Source organism: Phocoena sinus, chromosome 7 (assembly GCF_008692025.1).
Source record: "Phocoena sinus isolate mPhoSin1 chromosome 7, mPhoSin1.pri, whole genome shotgun sequence".
In the NCBI taxonomy this organism is placed as follows: domain Eukaryota; kingdom Metazoa; phylum Chordata; class Mammalia; order Artiodactyla; family Phocoenidae; genus Phocoena; species Phocoena sinus.
Window position 1 is genome coordinate 54,843,483 of NC_045769.1, and position 13,791 is coordinate 54,857,273.

At 37.2% G+C, this 13,791-nt stretch overlaps 1 protein-coding gene across 7 annotated transcripts in view; it reads left to right on the forward strand.

The window, feature by feature from the left end:
* Nucleotides 1-13,791, forward strand: part of SESTD1 (SEC14 and spectrin domain containing 1) — a 142,537-nt gene that overhangs the window by 112,085 nt on the left and 16,661 nt on the right. For all 7 annotated transcript variants that reach the window (XM_032637610.1, XM_032637614.1, XM_032637611.1 and 4 more), the window contains 4 exons: nucleotides 1,499-1,621; nucleotides 9,661-9,855; nucleotides 10,381-10,495; nucleotides 11,947-12,106. In XM_032637610.1, coding sequence (XP_032493501.1) covers nucleotides 1,499-1,621; nucleotides 9,661-9,855; nucleotides 10,381-10,495; nucleotides 11,947-12,106 — 593 coding nt within the window. The remainder of the gene's footprint in view (nucleotides 1-1,498; nucleotides 1,622-9,660; nucleotides 9,856-10,380; nucleotides 10,496-11,946; nucleotides 12,107-13,791) is intronic.

The window sequence follows — 13,791 nt, forward strand, 5'->3', positions numbered from 1 at the left end:
CAGGGTAGAAATTACTTGTACTCTGACAATCGGCTGCAGCACTTAAATCTGGAGTAACATATGAAAATGCAGTGCATGTGAAAAATTAATGGAAGGAAACACACATGATTTTCCCCTATGATGTGGTACTTTTATATGATTATTTAAATTACATAAACTCTTAGATTTTAAATATATTTTACCCTGGTAATAACTATGGAATGCACTGTGGGTCTGTGATAAGGTAAGCCTGTCTATCCACTGAGTCTCTAATATTATGCTGCACAGACATCCTCATTCACTTCTTGGGACCTATCCTAAGTTTAGCTGTTGTTGACTTCCTGATTGTAATTTAGCTTGATAAATAATAATTCAGCTTGGTAAAGCTGGGCAGTATTTTTTTCTGTTAGAATTACTTCACTGTGTCTGTGTAGTTTTAGAGTATATATGTTTGTGGGTAGAGAAAACAAAACCCTTTCTTCTGCATGAGAATTTGATCTTTGCTTAACTATCTAGGTCTGTTCCCTTGAAAACCTGATAAAAATGTCAACTGTGTTACTAGGCGACATTGCTTGTAGTAAAAATTATTCTGGCTCTGGACTGGGAGAACTCTTAATACTTGATGGAAGGGATAACTTCGGGCATCTTGGAGCTCAGTGACTTTTATAATGGGCATGATGCCTGTGTGGTGTGAGGTTTTGATGCCAGAGTGTCTCCCATATCTGTCCCATATGGACCTCATCTCCTGAACTGTTGGACTGCTTCAGGGACCCAGCAGAAGAGAAACACCCAGTCCTGCTACCCTGGCAGACTGTAGTCCCTTCCCTTCATCCTTCTGAGTAGACTTGGTGCCAGGGGGACTTCAGATGGTCTCGTGGGTCTGAAAGTTTGGCTTATCCTAAGAAGACCCCCTAGAGGGTACTGCAGTAGTATAATTCTACAGTTTTTAATTTTCTTTTCCAAGTGAGAAAAATAGTATTTTAACTTTATATCAGTTAATTGATTCTGTTTTATGAGTGCTTTGGAAGGAACTTTAGAGTATGAGTCAGGACACGTGGCTTTTAGTCCTAGTTTTTTAATAATGAATTATGTTACCTTGAACAAGTCACTTAATCTCTCTGAAACTCAGTTTTCTTAAGTATTAGATAAGAAATTTGACCAATGTCATTTCTGGTGTCCCTTCCAATTCTAAATCTTATAGTTCTCTAATTTTCTTATCATCATAAGTTAATTTTTAAGCCTCTCTTATGGGAGCATGTCATATTTCTTTTAGCCTGGCAGGTGATCAGATAGCTGAAAGCCTAAGGTGCTGTAGTGTACATTTTATCAAATTTAGGTTTTGGAAAAGTCACATTATAGCTGTATAGTTCCAGAAGAAACGTTTACTGCCTATACAATAGAATTTAAATAATTTAAATTAAAAACACTTGAGGAACTTCGGGAAGGGAAAACCAATTAGAATGAAAGTTTGAAAAGTTTTTGATTATTTTAAAATTTTCATCTCAACTTCCATTCATAGGTTGTGAACTGGCTTGAAGGGCCTGGATCAGAACAGCTGAGAGCCCAGTGGGGGATTGGAGACTCCATTCGGGCTTCCCAAGCTCTACAGCAGAAGCACGAAGAGATCGAGAGCCAGCACAGTGTGAGAGGCTTTTTCCTCTGCAAGTTACAGAGCTATTATTAATGTGCATAATTAATAGCGTGTGGTACTAAGTGATAAGTTGCTGTACACCTTGGTTTAGGGGCATAAAGTACAGTATGTTTAATGGCTATCAAGTACATTTTGACCACTTAGTACATATTCATTAGAAGTTTGGTTTTGGTTTTGTCTCCAGTATAGCTTAATTATATATTTTTATAGAAACACAATTCATGTGAAATTTTTAAAACTACTGTAACAGAAGAAAGAGTGATAGTACAAAAATACAGCCTTTATCTAGTCTTGAATTTAAAAAGTATAACCTCAGGAACAGGAATTATAAGTTAAATACAAAGTATTCAGGGTTTTTTTCAGCATAAAAGGAAAAACGATTATGTTGGAACCTGTGAAATGCATAAAATATATAGATTTTTCAATTATGGAATTTCATATTTAAGTTTCTTACAAGTACTAACTAGGAAAATTGCAAAGATAATATATATACAGTTGGCCCCTCCGTATCCACAGGTTCCACGCACATCCAAGGATTCAACCAACCAGAGATTGAAAATATTCAGAAAAAAATATTCCATGAAGTTCTAAAAGGCAAAACTTGAATTGTGCTGTTTTATCCAATAGGTGGCACTGCATTGTCACCTTGAGAATAGGTTGTTTGCTGGAGGACGCGTGTATCAGCTTATGATTTTTAAGATGTTCTAATATTTTATTAAAAGCTTTCTTTTCTCTTTGTAAATAAAAGTCAACACTTTAAAGCCTATTTTGGAATTGTTCAGGTCTTATGAAACTATAATGACAAATTTCTAGTGTATTGATTGCTTAATATGGGTAGAATTTGGAGAAACTTTTAATGTACCATTTTGTGTTAAAGCACTCTGTCAAGTATTAAATTTTAGATTCTTTATAAAACCATACTTTAGAAATAAAGCTAAAAATAAACCCAAATTGATTAGGATATTCAATGCTAATATATAGAAAATGAAAATGCTACTAATATATAGTTCTTTGTCAAGGAGTGGCAATGAGAAGTTTACTTGGTTTTTGAATAGTAGGTAAGCACAACAGAAAGAATATTAAGGTGTATGAAAATGATTATAATAACTTAAAATAATTTTTAAAGTATTTTAGTCCAGTAATCTTACTTTAGCTTTTAGGTGGAGGTAGGTGACTGGTAGGAAAAGCACATAATAGGAAGGTGCAGAAGCATAAATCTCTGAAGTTGCTTTAGGATTCTGTCAGTGTCTCCCCATCCCACAGTACTGACTTCTGGTCTCCGAAGAGAATACTGGTGTGTTGTGCCTTATAGTAAGCAAAACAGGTCTGCATAAAGAATCAAGACCCCATTTCTTCCTAAGGTATTAGCCTAAGTGTGTTGGCAGTGTTTCTTTCCTCCTAGATTGAGATTCCTATATCATAGTATAAAATATAAATACCCATCATTTCACCAACTGTGCATCACCACCAATTCACATACATTTCCAGTGTCAGTCCTGATGACTGCTTTTTCCTTGTATGTGAACATCCAGGTTCATTTCTTATCTACCATCTTAACCCAAATCCCATATCTTGGTGGTGGATTGTTTTTTTAAGTTTGTTTTTGTTTCTGTGCGTGTGTGTGTGTGTGTGCTTTCGTTGGGGGGGGCTAGAAATAATCATTTTCTGTACAGTTAAATGTTTATAAGAGGTAAACCAGAGAATGACCATAACTGAACTGAATGCAGCCTGTTCATCTGAGGTTCTATAAATTTTATGTTCCCCAATTTCCTAGGAAGGAACATTTTGATTAAAATGTGTGTGTGTGTGTGTGTGTGTGTGTGTGTGTGTATATGTATATGATTTTTTTCCCCACATCCCAGAGAGACTGATTATTTCTCTATGACAACATCAGTTCTAATTTCAGGTGTTAATTTCATGAGACATACGAGTTCTTAAATTGTTTGCATCTCTGGTCTGGTTATTAGGGCCTATAGTTTGCAAGTTTAAACGAGGAAAAAAGAAATCAGCTTGAGGATGGTAGTTCTTAACCCTTAATGGTCATGAGAGTCACCTGATGTGTTTGTTAAAAGGCCTGTGGCAGAACCCCACCCCCACAGAGTCTGATTTGGTAGGTTGGGGGGCACTTAGGTATTTTTAATAAGCACCCCAGGTGATCTGATGTAGAGAGTTCTCACTGCAAGAAATAATATCTCAGGTCTTTTATCCTTTAGTTTACTATTTTTCTCTGAATCACTGTTATTACTTCTTCAAAGAATTAGACCAACTTATTTAGAGCATTAACTAAATTTGTAAATACTATAGATAAGACTGTGAAATCCCTTTCTATTTAGAACACAACAGTGATCATCTTCTCAGGCAATATTTTATGCTTTAAATCAGTCAGTCTCCATTAACCTTTATAATCACTGTGTGGTTAGAAAGTATTTTACATAAATTGGGACGTGAGCATGGCTGGAATTTGGAATCCCTGGCACCAATCCCCCAAGGACACGGAAGGACAGCTGTAGAGAACAGGTTTTCTCAACCTTGGCATTACTGATTTATTCATTGATAAATCTTTGTTGTAAGGACTGTCCTGTGATCGTAGGTATTTAGCAGTATCATTGGCCTCTACCCACTAGGTGCAGTAGCATCCCTCCCTCCCAGTTGTGACAGCCAAAAATGTCTCTAAATATTGCAAAATGTTCCCTAGGGAGCAAAATTGCCACCAGTTGAACATACTGCTATAAAGAAAGAAAAGGATTCTGAGAGATTAAGTGAGTTGATGAAGATCACACCCTTAGGAAGGAAAAAGACAGACCTTGAGTCTGTCTTTCAAGTCTGGTGTTCTTTGCATTACGTATGACTACATCATCTCTAATCATACTCAAAAATTCCATAGTAGTTCAGGCAATAAGACAATATGACAGATTAGAGAAACCCAAGTTTTAGGTACAGGGCATAAGAGAGACCACATTTGGAACAGTACCTGTTACCTACCTAATTTAATGTCAACAAATCTACAATACCTAATATAAAAAGTGTTTTATGTGTTCACTCAGTACATGCTAGTAGGGCACATACTAAATGTCACTTGTTGTTCTGGGCTCTTGAGAATATAGCACTGTCTTATCGTACGGAACTTACGTTCAAGTTGAGGAAAGAGGGAGTGGAGAGCAGTATAGGTAAGGCTTTCCGGAAGGGCCTCTCTGAGGAGATGACATTTAATCAGAGACCTTGAAATGATATGAAGGAGTAATCCAAGCAAAGGGCAATTCAGATCGAGGATACAGCAGTAGAAACACTCTGTGGCAGGAGCTTACTTGCCATGATGGAGGAACAGCAGGTATGTTGGCAATGTTGGAGTGCAGTGAGCAAGATAGGGAGTCAGGGGCCAAAACATGTCATGTGATCTTAGCCCAGAAAAAGGAACTTGAAGTTTGTTTTAAATATTATGTGAAATCATTGGAGAAGTATTTTAGCATATAATTGATTTATGTTTTTAAAAGATCACCAGCTATTGTATAGGGGATAGGGAGTAGGGACAAACAGTGAAATAGGAAGACAGGAAGCTAACAGAATGGAGGCAGCAGAAGTGGTGAGAAGTTGTCAGGCTTACGAGGTTGAGCCGGCAGGACTGGCTTTTGGAGGAGTCATGTGTTTAGCCTTAATGACTATTCAGGTGGGGAAAACTGAGAGAAGTAGGTTTGGGAGGCTGGAGAATCAGTATCTGTGGGGGCAGGTTAGTCATCCAAATGAAGATAGCTGTTAGATAGTTGGGTATCAGTATCTTGGGAAGAGGTCAGGGTTGAAGATATTACTAGTCTATAGATGTTACTTGAAGGCGTGGGACAAGATGAAATCATCCAAACCCAATGAGTATTGGTTTAGAAGAAAAGAGCCTTTGGAAAGCTTAACCCTGGGTCACTCCTAAATTTAGAGGGCAAGGAGAGGAAGGAGAGCCAGCAGAAGAGGCCGAAAAGGATCTGTGTGGCTCAGGAAAGAAGTGAAAAGGGAGGGAGAGTTGGTCACCTTTGTTAAAATCAACTGAGAGGTCCAATAAGATAAAGACTGAGATTTTTTTGATAAGAGTGGGAAGGACAAAATCCTGATCAGAGTGAATTAAAAAAAGAATAGGAAATAAGGTAGAGTGAGTATAACGATCTCCTTTAAGGGAAGGTTTTTTATCTTTAATTTACATATATTAAAATCCACATATCTTAAGTATATATTTTGTTTTTTAGTAGAATATGCAGTTTATTTGTACGCTGATGGGAATAATCCAGTTGAAAAGAGAAGATAATTGCAAGAGCAAAACCTTGCATAGGCAGCAGAGGTTAGTCTGCAGAGTCCAGTGGAGCAGTTGGCCTTAGAATCAGGCAGAGTTCCTTCATTATTTTAGCAGAGAGGGCAGAGCCTAGGGCTACAGAAGCGGGGAAGGTAATAGATTTGTCTGTGAGAGGATGAAAGAGTTCTCTTCTGATGGCGTCGTAGTGAATTATGAAGTTGGATTTTTGGCTAGAGTGAAGAGGTGAAAGGGAGTTGGATATTTAAGAAGTGAAAAGAACATATCATAAGAATAGGGAGGTGAAATAACTAGAGAAATACAGTAGGGTTTCTGAAGACCCATTTGAGGCTATTTGGTCACAACTTTTAAAAGACACCTACCACATAGTTGATTTGATCCAACCACCTTCAGCTGCTGGAGGCATGCAGCAGGAAGAGAAACCAGGTCTGAGGTTTTGTTTGTTCAAATAGAAGTACAGTTAATACACAAGTACACAATATTATATAAGTCTCAGGTGTACAATATAGTGATTCACAGTTTTTAAAGGTTATACTCCATTTATAGCTATTATAAAATATTGGCTATATTCCCCATGTTGTACAGTATATCCTTGTGGCTTATTTTTATACCTAATAGTTTGTACCTCTTAATCCCCACCCCCTATCTTGCCCTCCCCCACTGGTAACCACTAGTTTGTTCTCTATATCTGTGAGTTTGCATCTTTTTTATTATATTTTCTAGTTTGTTGTATTTTTTTAGATTCCACATTTATATGGATTATCATACAGTATCATACAGATTTATCTTTTTCTGACTTATTTCACATAGCATAATGTCCTCTAAGTCCATTCATGTTGCTAAAAATGTCAACATTTTGTTCTTTTTTATGGCTGAGTAGTAGTCCATTGTGTGTGTGTGTGTGTGTGTGTGTGTGTGTGTGTGTGTGTGTGTGTGTATCCCACATCATCTTTATCCATTCATTTGTATATGGACACTTAGATTGCTTTTATATTTTAGCTATTGCAAATAGTGCTGCTGTGAACATTGGGGTACATGTATCTTTTTGAATTAGCATTTTGGGGGGCTTTTTGGGTATAAACCCAGGAGTAGAATTGCTGGTTCATATGTTAGTTCTATTTTTAGTTTTTCGATAAACCTTCGTACTCTTTTCCACAGTGGCTGCACCAATTTACATTCCCACCAATAGTGTACAAGGGTTCCCTTTTCTCCACATCCTTGCCAACATTTGTTGTTTGTGTGCCTTTTGATGACAGCCATTCTGACAGGTGTGAGGTGACAGGTGTGAGGTGGTATCTCACGGTGGTTTTGATTTACGTTTCCCTGACGATCAGTGATGTTGAGAATCTTTTCATGTACCTGTTGGCCATCTGTATGTCTTCTTTGGAAAAATGTCTGTTCAGGTCTTCTGCCCATTTTTTAATCAGGCTGTTTATTTTTTTGATGTTGAGTTATATTGGCTGTTTATGTAGTTTGGATATGAACCCCTTATTTTTCATATCATTTCCAAATACTTTCTCCCATTCAGTAGGTTGTAATTTTTGTTGGTTTCCTTTTTTGTGAAAAAGCTTTTATGTTTCATTAGGTCCCATTTGTTTATTTTTGCTTTTGTTTCCTTTGCTTTAGGAAACAGATCCAAAAAAAAAATATTGCTGCGATTCATGTCAAAGAGTGTTCTGCCTGTGTTTTCCTCTAGGAGTTTTATAGTATCTGGTCTTACATTTAGGTCATTAATCCATTTTGAGTTTATTTTTGTATATGGTGTTAGAGAATGTTCTAATTTTATTCTTTTACATGTAGCTGTCTAGTTCTCCCAGCACCACTTATTGAAGAGACCGTCTTTTCTCCATCATGTATTCTTGTCTCCTTTGTCATAGATTGACCACAAGTGCATGAGTTTATTTCTGGGCTCTCTATTCTGTTCCATTGATCTATGGGTCTTTTTTTGTGCCAGTACCATACTGTTTTAATTACTGTAGCTTTGCATTCTGAAGTCAGGGAGGCTGATTTCTCCAGCTCTGTTTTTTTTTCCCAAGATTGTTTTGGATGTTCGGGTTCTTTTGTGTTTCCATACAAATTTTAAAATTATTTGTTCTAGTTCTGTGAAAAATCCCATTGGTACTTCGATAGGAATTGCACTGAATCTGTAGGTTGCCTTGGGTAGTATGGTCATTTAAACAATATTGATTCTTCCAATCCAAGAATATGGTATATCTTTCCATCTGTGTTGTCTTCAACTTCTTTCATCAGTGTCTTATAGTTTTCCGAGTACAGGTCTGTTACCTCCTTAGGTAGGTTTATTCATAGGTATTTTATTCTTTTTGATACAAATGGGATTGTTTCCTTAATTTCTCTTCCTGATAGTTTGTTTTCAGTGTATAGAAGTGCAACAGATTTCTGTAATCAATTTCATATCTTGCAACTTTACTGAATTCATTGATGAGCTCTAGTGGTTTTCTGGTGGTGTCCTTAGGATAGTCTATGTATAGTATCATGTCACCTGCAAACAGTGACAGTTTTACTTCTTCTTTTCCAATTTGGATTCCTTTTATTTCTTTTTCTTCTCTGATTGCTGTGGCTAGGACTTCCAAAACTGTTTTGAATATAAGTGGTGAGAATGAGCATCCTTGTCTTGTTCTTGATCTCAGAGGAAATGCTTTCGTCTTTTCACCATTGAGTATGATGTTAGCTGTGAGTTTTTCATATATGGCCTTTATTATGCCGAGGTTTGTCTCCTCTATGCCCACTTTCTGGAGAGTTTTTCTCATAAATGGATGCTTTTTCTGCATCTGTTCTTTGTTTTTGACAGGTGAGTCTGATGGAAGGAAGGAGAGCAGGGCATGAGCATGGGTTGTGCCCTGGAGGTGGTTATAGCCTCTGACAAAGGGTAGAAGGGAGGACCTGAGGCTCCTGAGTGCTGGACAGTAGAACATGCTGAGATCAATGGATTGGTGGACCTCATGGGACTGTAGGAGCAGGCATACTAAAGGATGTGAATTGGAGAGTCAGCAACTGGTGATCAGAGAATGGGATTCTTGAAATTAAGATTTGGGGGCTGTATAGTAGTATATGATAATGACAAAATGTTGTGTCTGTTGGAGTAGGTAGCTGAGGTGGGGTGAGGACAGGATAGTTGGAAGTGAGGGAGGGAGTCAAGGAACTAAGACTTAGTTCAGTGTTGATTGGATGTCTACACAGTGGAAGTCAGGAAGAAGGCTGGCACTGAGAGGAAGTTCAGGGAAGTCTGCTAGCTCTGAGATGAGGGCCTGCAACAGAAAAGGTTGGCAGGATGTAATCCTACTACATGCATTTCACTGGAGATGTGGTTTTTGAGAGAAGGAGCAGAAGAAATGGTTTGGAAAGAGTAATGAGGAGTGAGGCGGCCATCTCCCCCACTTCCAGGCTTGTGGTAGGTTGGCTGTACAAGCAAAAACAGCCATCAGAAGGGCTGCAGAGCTAACTGCTTCCTCTGAGGGTGACAGGTTTCACTCACAACAGGAAAGAGAAGGGGACATTTAGAGGCCAGGATGAGCAAATAGATCCTGCTGTTGGCAGGAGTGAATTCCAGGGATCGCAGTGGAAGGATTTGGGCGCTGGGGACTTTTCGTCCTCAATTTAAATAATTTTGCTTTAGAAAACTCTCATATATGTTACTTCGTATATCTGGAGATATTGTAAAATGTAATGTATTCTTCAGGAACTGATTTGATCCTTAATTTACTTTACAACCTCCATATTACAGGAATGGTTTGCAGTTTATGTGGAACTTAATCAGCAAATTGCAGCACTCTTAAATGCTGGGGATGAGGAAGATCTTGTGGAACTGAAGTCGCTGCAGCAACAACTTAGTGATGTTTGTTATCGACAGGCCAGTCAGCTGGAATTTAGGCAGAATCTCTTACAAGCAGCTCTTGAATTTCATGGTGTTGCCCAAGATGTAAGTGTCTACTCTGATTGCTTTTCTTTTCTTCAAATTATCTGAATACTTATCTGCACATCATTTTTGCAGGTTTGCATGTCTCCTAATTATTTTTCTGGAACAGTAAAATTTACTGGTGGGGGAAATAAGATACACTTCTTTGATTTTTTAAAAAAATTTTAAGTCATTCTGCATGCAACTAAATTTTTTTTTTTTGTCTAAATAGAGTGTCCCAACCTCTTAGATATATTTCATTTGGATAGTTTTTTCAGTCTTCATGCTTTATAACATAGATTGAAATGGAAGTTTCAATACTTTTTAACATTCTGCTGACCTGGACATACTTTGTCTTCCTGGTGCATGCATCTGTGTGTTCTGTCATTCAGATAACATGTATTCTAATTATTTGTCCTTGTCTTTTAACAGCAGAGTCTTTTTCAAGTATAATTGTGATAACCTCATTAGATATAAACCTCATTAATCATTAAACACTTTAGATGCTGATTACATCAGGGTTATCTCTTTGGTGTCCCTCTGCTTTAGTTGTCTCAGCAGTTGGATGGCTTATTAGGGATGTTGTGCGTAGATGTAGCACCAGCTGATGGAGCATCGATTCAGCAAACTTTAAAACTGCTTGAAGAGAAGCTGAAAAGTGTTGGTAAGCAGATTTTAAAAATGCTGAAACATAAGGGTTCTTTTTTTTAAAAATATCACTACCATGGTTAGACAAGTCAACTTACACTGATCTAATTATAATTATTAACAGGGACCATAGGAAAAATTGGTATAAAAAAGGCTTTATCCCCTTAAAGGGTGTAATTTATGCTACAGTGTTTATTTTTCATTGTTGGTCAGTCACCCTTCCTTCACAGGGCCTTTAGCCTTTCTTGTTTACCCAGCCGAATCTACAGGTGCTATGTCTTGCATATTCTATGAACAGTTATTTGTAGTGCATGCATAAACTGTAATTAGCTGTGAAATGTTCTGTGGTAAACCCTGTATGCCCCAAACTGTGTTTTATGCAATGATTTTTGTTGTTGCTATATCCTAACCTTGTGAAAAAATAGTTGGTTTGGTTCTGTGCATTTGTTTCTCCAAACTGGGAATACTGCCGAGGTTACATACTCTCCAAGGAGAGGATGGTCCAATTTCATTAAGCTAGTACCCTTACTTGACACCAAGGCTTTTTACATTTTACTGCAGTAGGAAATACAGTGAATTTCCCTAAGACGTGACTGGGAGAGGTGGATAGTGGATGTGAAAATGGGAGGGGAGTTGTATTGAGTGGGACAGGAGGGCAAAGGAGAATGGAGGAGAGGAAAGCAGTAACTTAAGGCAGAGATTTAGTGGAAAATGGTGACATGTGATTGAACCAATTTAATTAATTTTGAAAAGGACTTGAGGGAATGGGTGTGAAAAATCACGTTTGTATTGGCATTTTACTTGCTTACAGTCTTCGTTATTTTTAACAGATGATATGCGGAATACAATGTTTAGTATTTAATATGCCAAATGAAATTTATTTCAAAATGTCACAAGTTTTCTTAAACCATATTTTTCTTTTAAAAATGCTAAAAGAATTCTGGTATATGTACCTAATTTAGAGTCTTGTAAACATATCCTAAGTGTTGCTTCTCATTGGGTGTAAGCTGGACAGCGCCTATACTCAAAATGTTCAGTGTCCTTTTACAGTGAGAATACATTGCTTGAATGTTTTAATGTCTTGTAACTCATATATTTTTTGAACAGAATACTTGCCTTGTTCTCCTAAAAATTGGACTACCTAAAAACAGGAAAAAATTGAAAATCTTATCAAAATAGAAATTCTCACACTTCCTATTTGCAGTTTTGAAAAGTAATTGTTATCTATGGAAATTCACCTTTTGGAAATTCTCTTTAGGGAGAATTTGAATGAGAGGGAGCTCCAGTTTGAGCCACATTTAAAGGGGTTTTATTGATCGAAATATTTAGAGGGCTCCATCCCAAAGTAGTTTAATGTACAAAGTTGTTATACTTGGAATCCAAGTACAGTATCTGCTGAGAGGATTTACTTAAGGGAGGGAAAGCTTCTTTGGTTTAAGAGATTAAATATAGTAACTTTTGTTTTAGATGTAGGATTGCAAGGTTTGCGTGAAAAAGGTCAAGGTCTTCTGGATCAGATCTCCAATCAGGCATCCTGGGCCTATGGAAAGGATGTAACCATTGAAAATAAAGAAAATGTGGACCACATACAAGGAGTGATGGAAGATATGCAGCTTAGGAAACAAAGGCAAAGTTTGACTGTTCATGTTAATTTTTGCTAAGACAACCTAATATTAATTAAAATGAAAAGTGATGTTATTATATTTTCCATACAGAGTAAAAATTCTTACCTGTTATATAGTAGGCATGTAGTTGGTTTTTGGTGAATGTAATGATTATTGTGTATAATTGTACTAACAAATAATGGCAGTTTGTTCAATTAATGGGTACATTTTCCCTTTTTACTCAGTGGTAAAAATTTCGGTTCCACTCAAGTACATCACATTCCATATCCCCAGTGTAGCCTATGACTCGTCTATCTTTTAAGAAAACTCTTTTTGGAGAATTTTGCTTTTCTATTTTCATTTAGTTTAGAGTTGCTATTAAATCTGTCATTTACATTGATGTGTTTCTTCATCTAAACGTCTCAGAAATTTTCATGCATCCATTGTTCTCATATTTGCTGTAGAAGGATTAGACAGTAAACTCTGGGTAAGATGATTTTTAGTTTCCTTTGATGTAGAACTAGGAATTTAAAGGGTTCTTTGAAAACTCAGTTTGCAATAGCAATTGCAGAGTATTGCAAAGTAAAGGATTAAATTAACATATGCTAGTATATATAGGCTAGCATGGTTGTGTGAAATCTTTGTACACTTAGAAATTCTAAGGTCATCAACAAAAACCTCACAGAAATTCTTCCCTTACATCACAGAGAAAACAGTCATTAGACAGAAATTCCTTCTATCCTCATATCTGCAAACGTATCCATTTCATTATTTATGCTCATCACAAAGATGATATATGTCTGCTCTCATCAAAGCCATGTGTCCCCATCATCTTCTCACTCCGTCAATTCCCATTCTCTGCTCTGATCCCTGCCTTTCATTTAAATGCTTAAATCTCTCCTATTAAAAAAAAAATTAGACAATTACACACATGCATATACCTTCAACCCTTTGTCTTCTAGCCCTAGAATTCTCCTTCCTGACAGCTGTCATTGATGGTCTAATCTGCACTCATACTTCCTCACTGCCTCTAGTTACTTTTCATCCCTTCTCAGTCTCCCCTCTCCCCTCACCATATCACTGGACATACTCTTACTGATGTTACAAGTGACTTTGTAATCGCCATGTGTAATAAATGCTTGATCTTGCTCAAAATCCAGGGAATGCTTTTGCTCCTGACATTGCTTGACCACTCTGAATAGAATTAGGCACAAGTGACTTTTTCTTTCTTCTTGAAACTTCCTGACAACCTTGTCTTCTTTGAAAACACCCTCACGAGTCTCCTCCTGGCACTCTGTTTCTTCTTGGTTCTCTTCACTGATTTCTTGTTCTCTAGCTAATTTCACTGCTTTCAAGGTTTGTTCTGAGGCCAAATTCTCTTCTCACTCTTTGTCTTCTCCCTACTTTAATGACTTTCTTTAATATGACCATGATTGAGTAGTTATGACTCTGACCCAGACCCCTCTTCTGTATGTTAGACCCGTAGTTCCTCTTACTTACTGAATGTCTCCACCTGGATGCCCCATACACTACTCAAAAAAACTAATATGGACAGATCAGAATCATTCTCCTCCAAAACTTGCTCTTCTCCTTTAGTTTCCTATCCAGGTTAAAAATACCATCAGCTACCAAACTTGGAATTTATGCCAAGGATTTATTAAAATCCTTACTCTTCCTCATCCCTTACAGCCTAATCAGATGCCCAAGT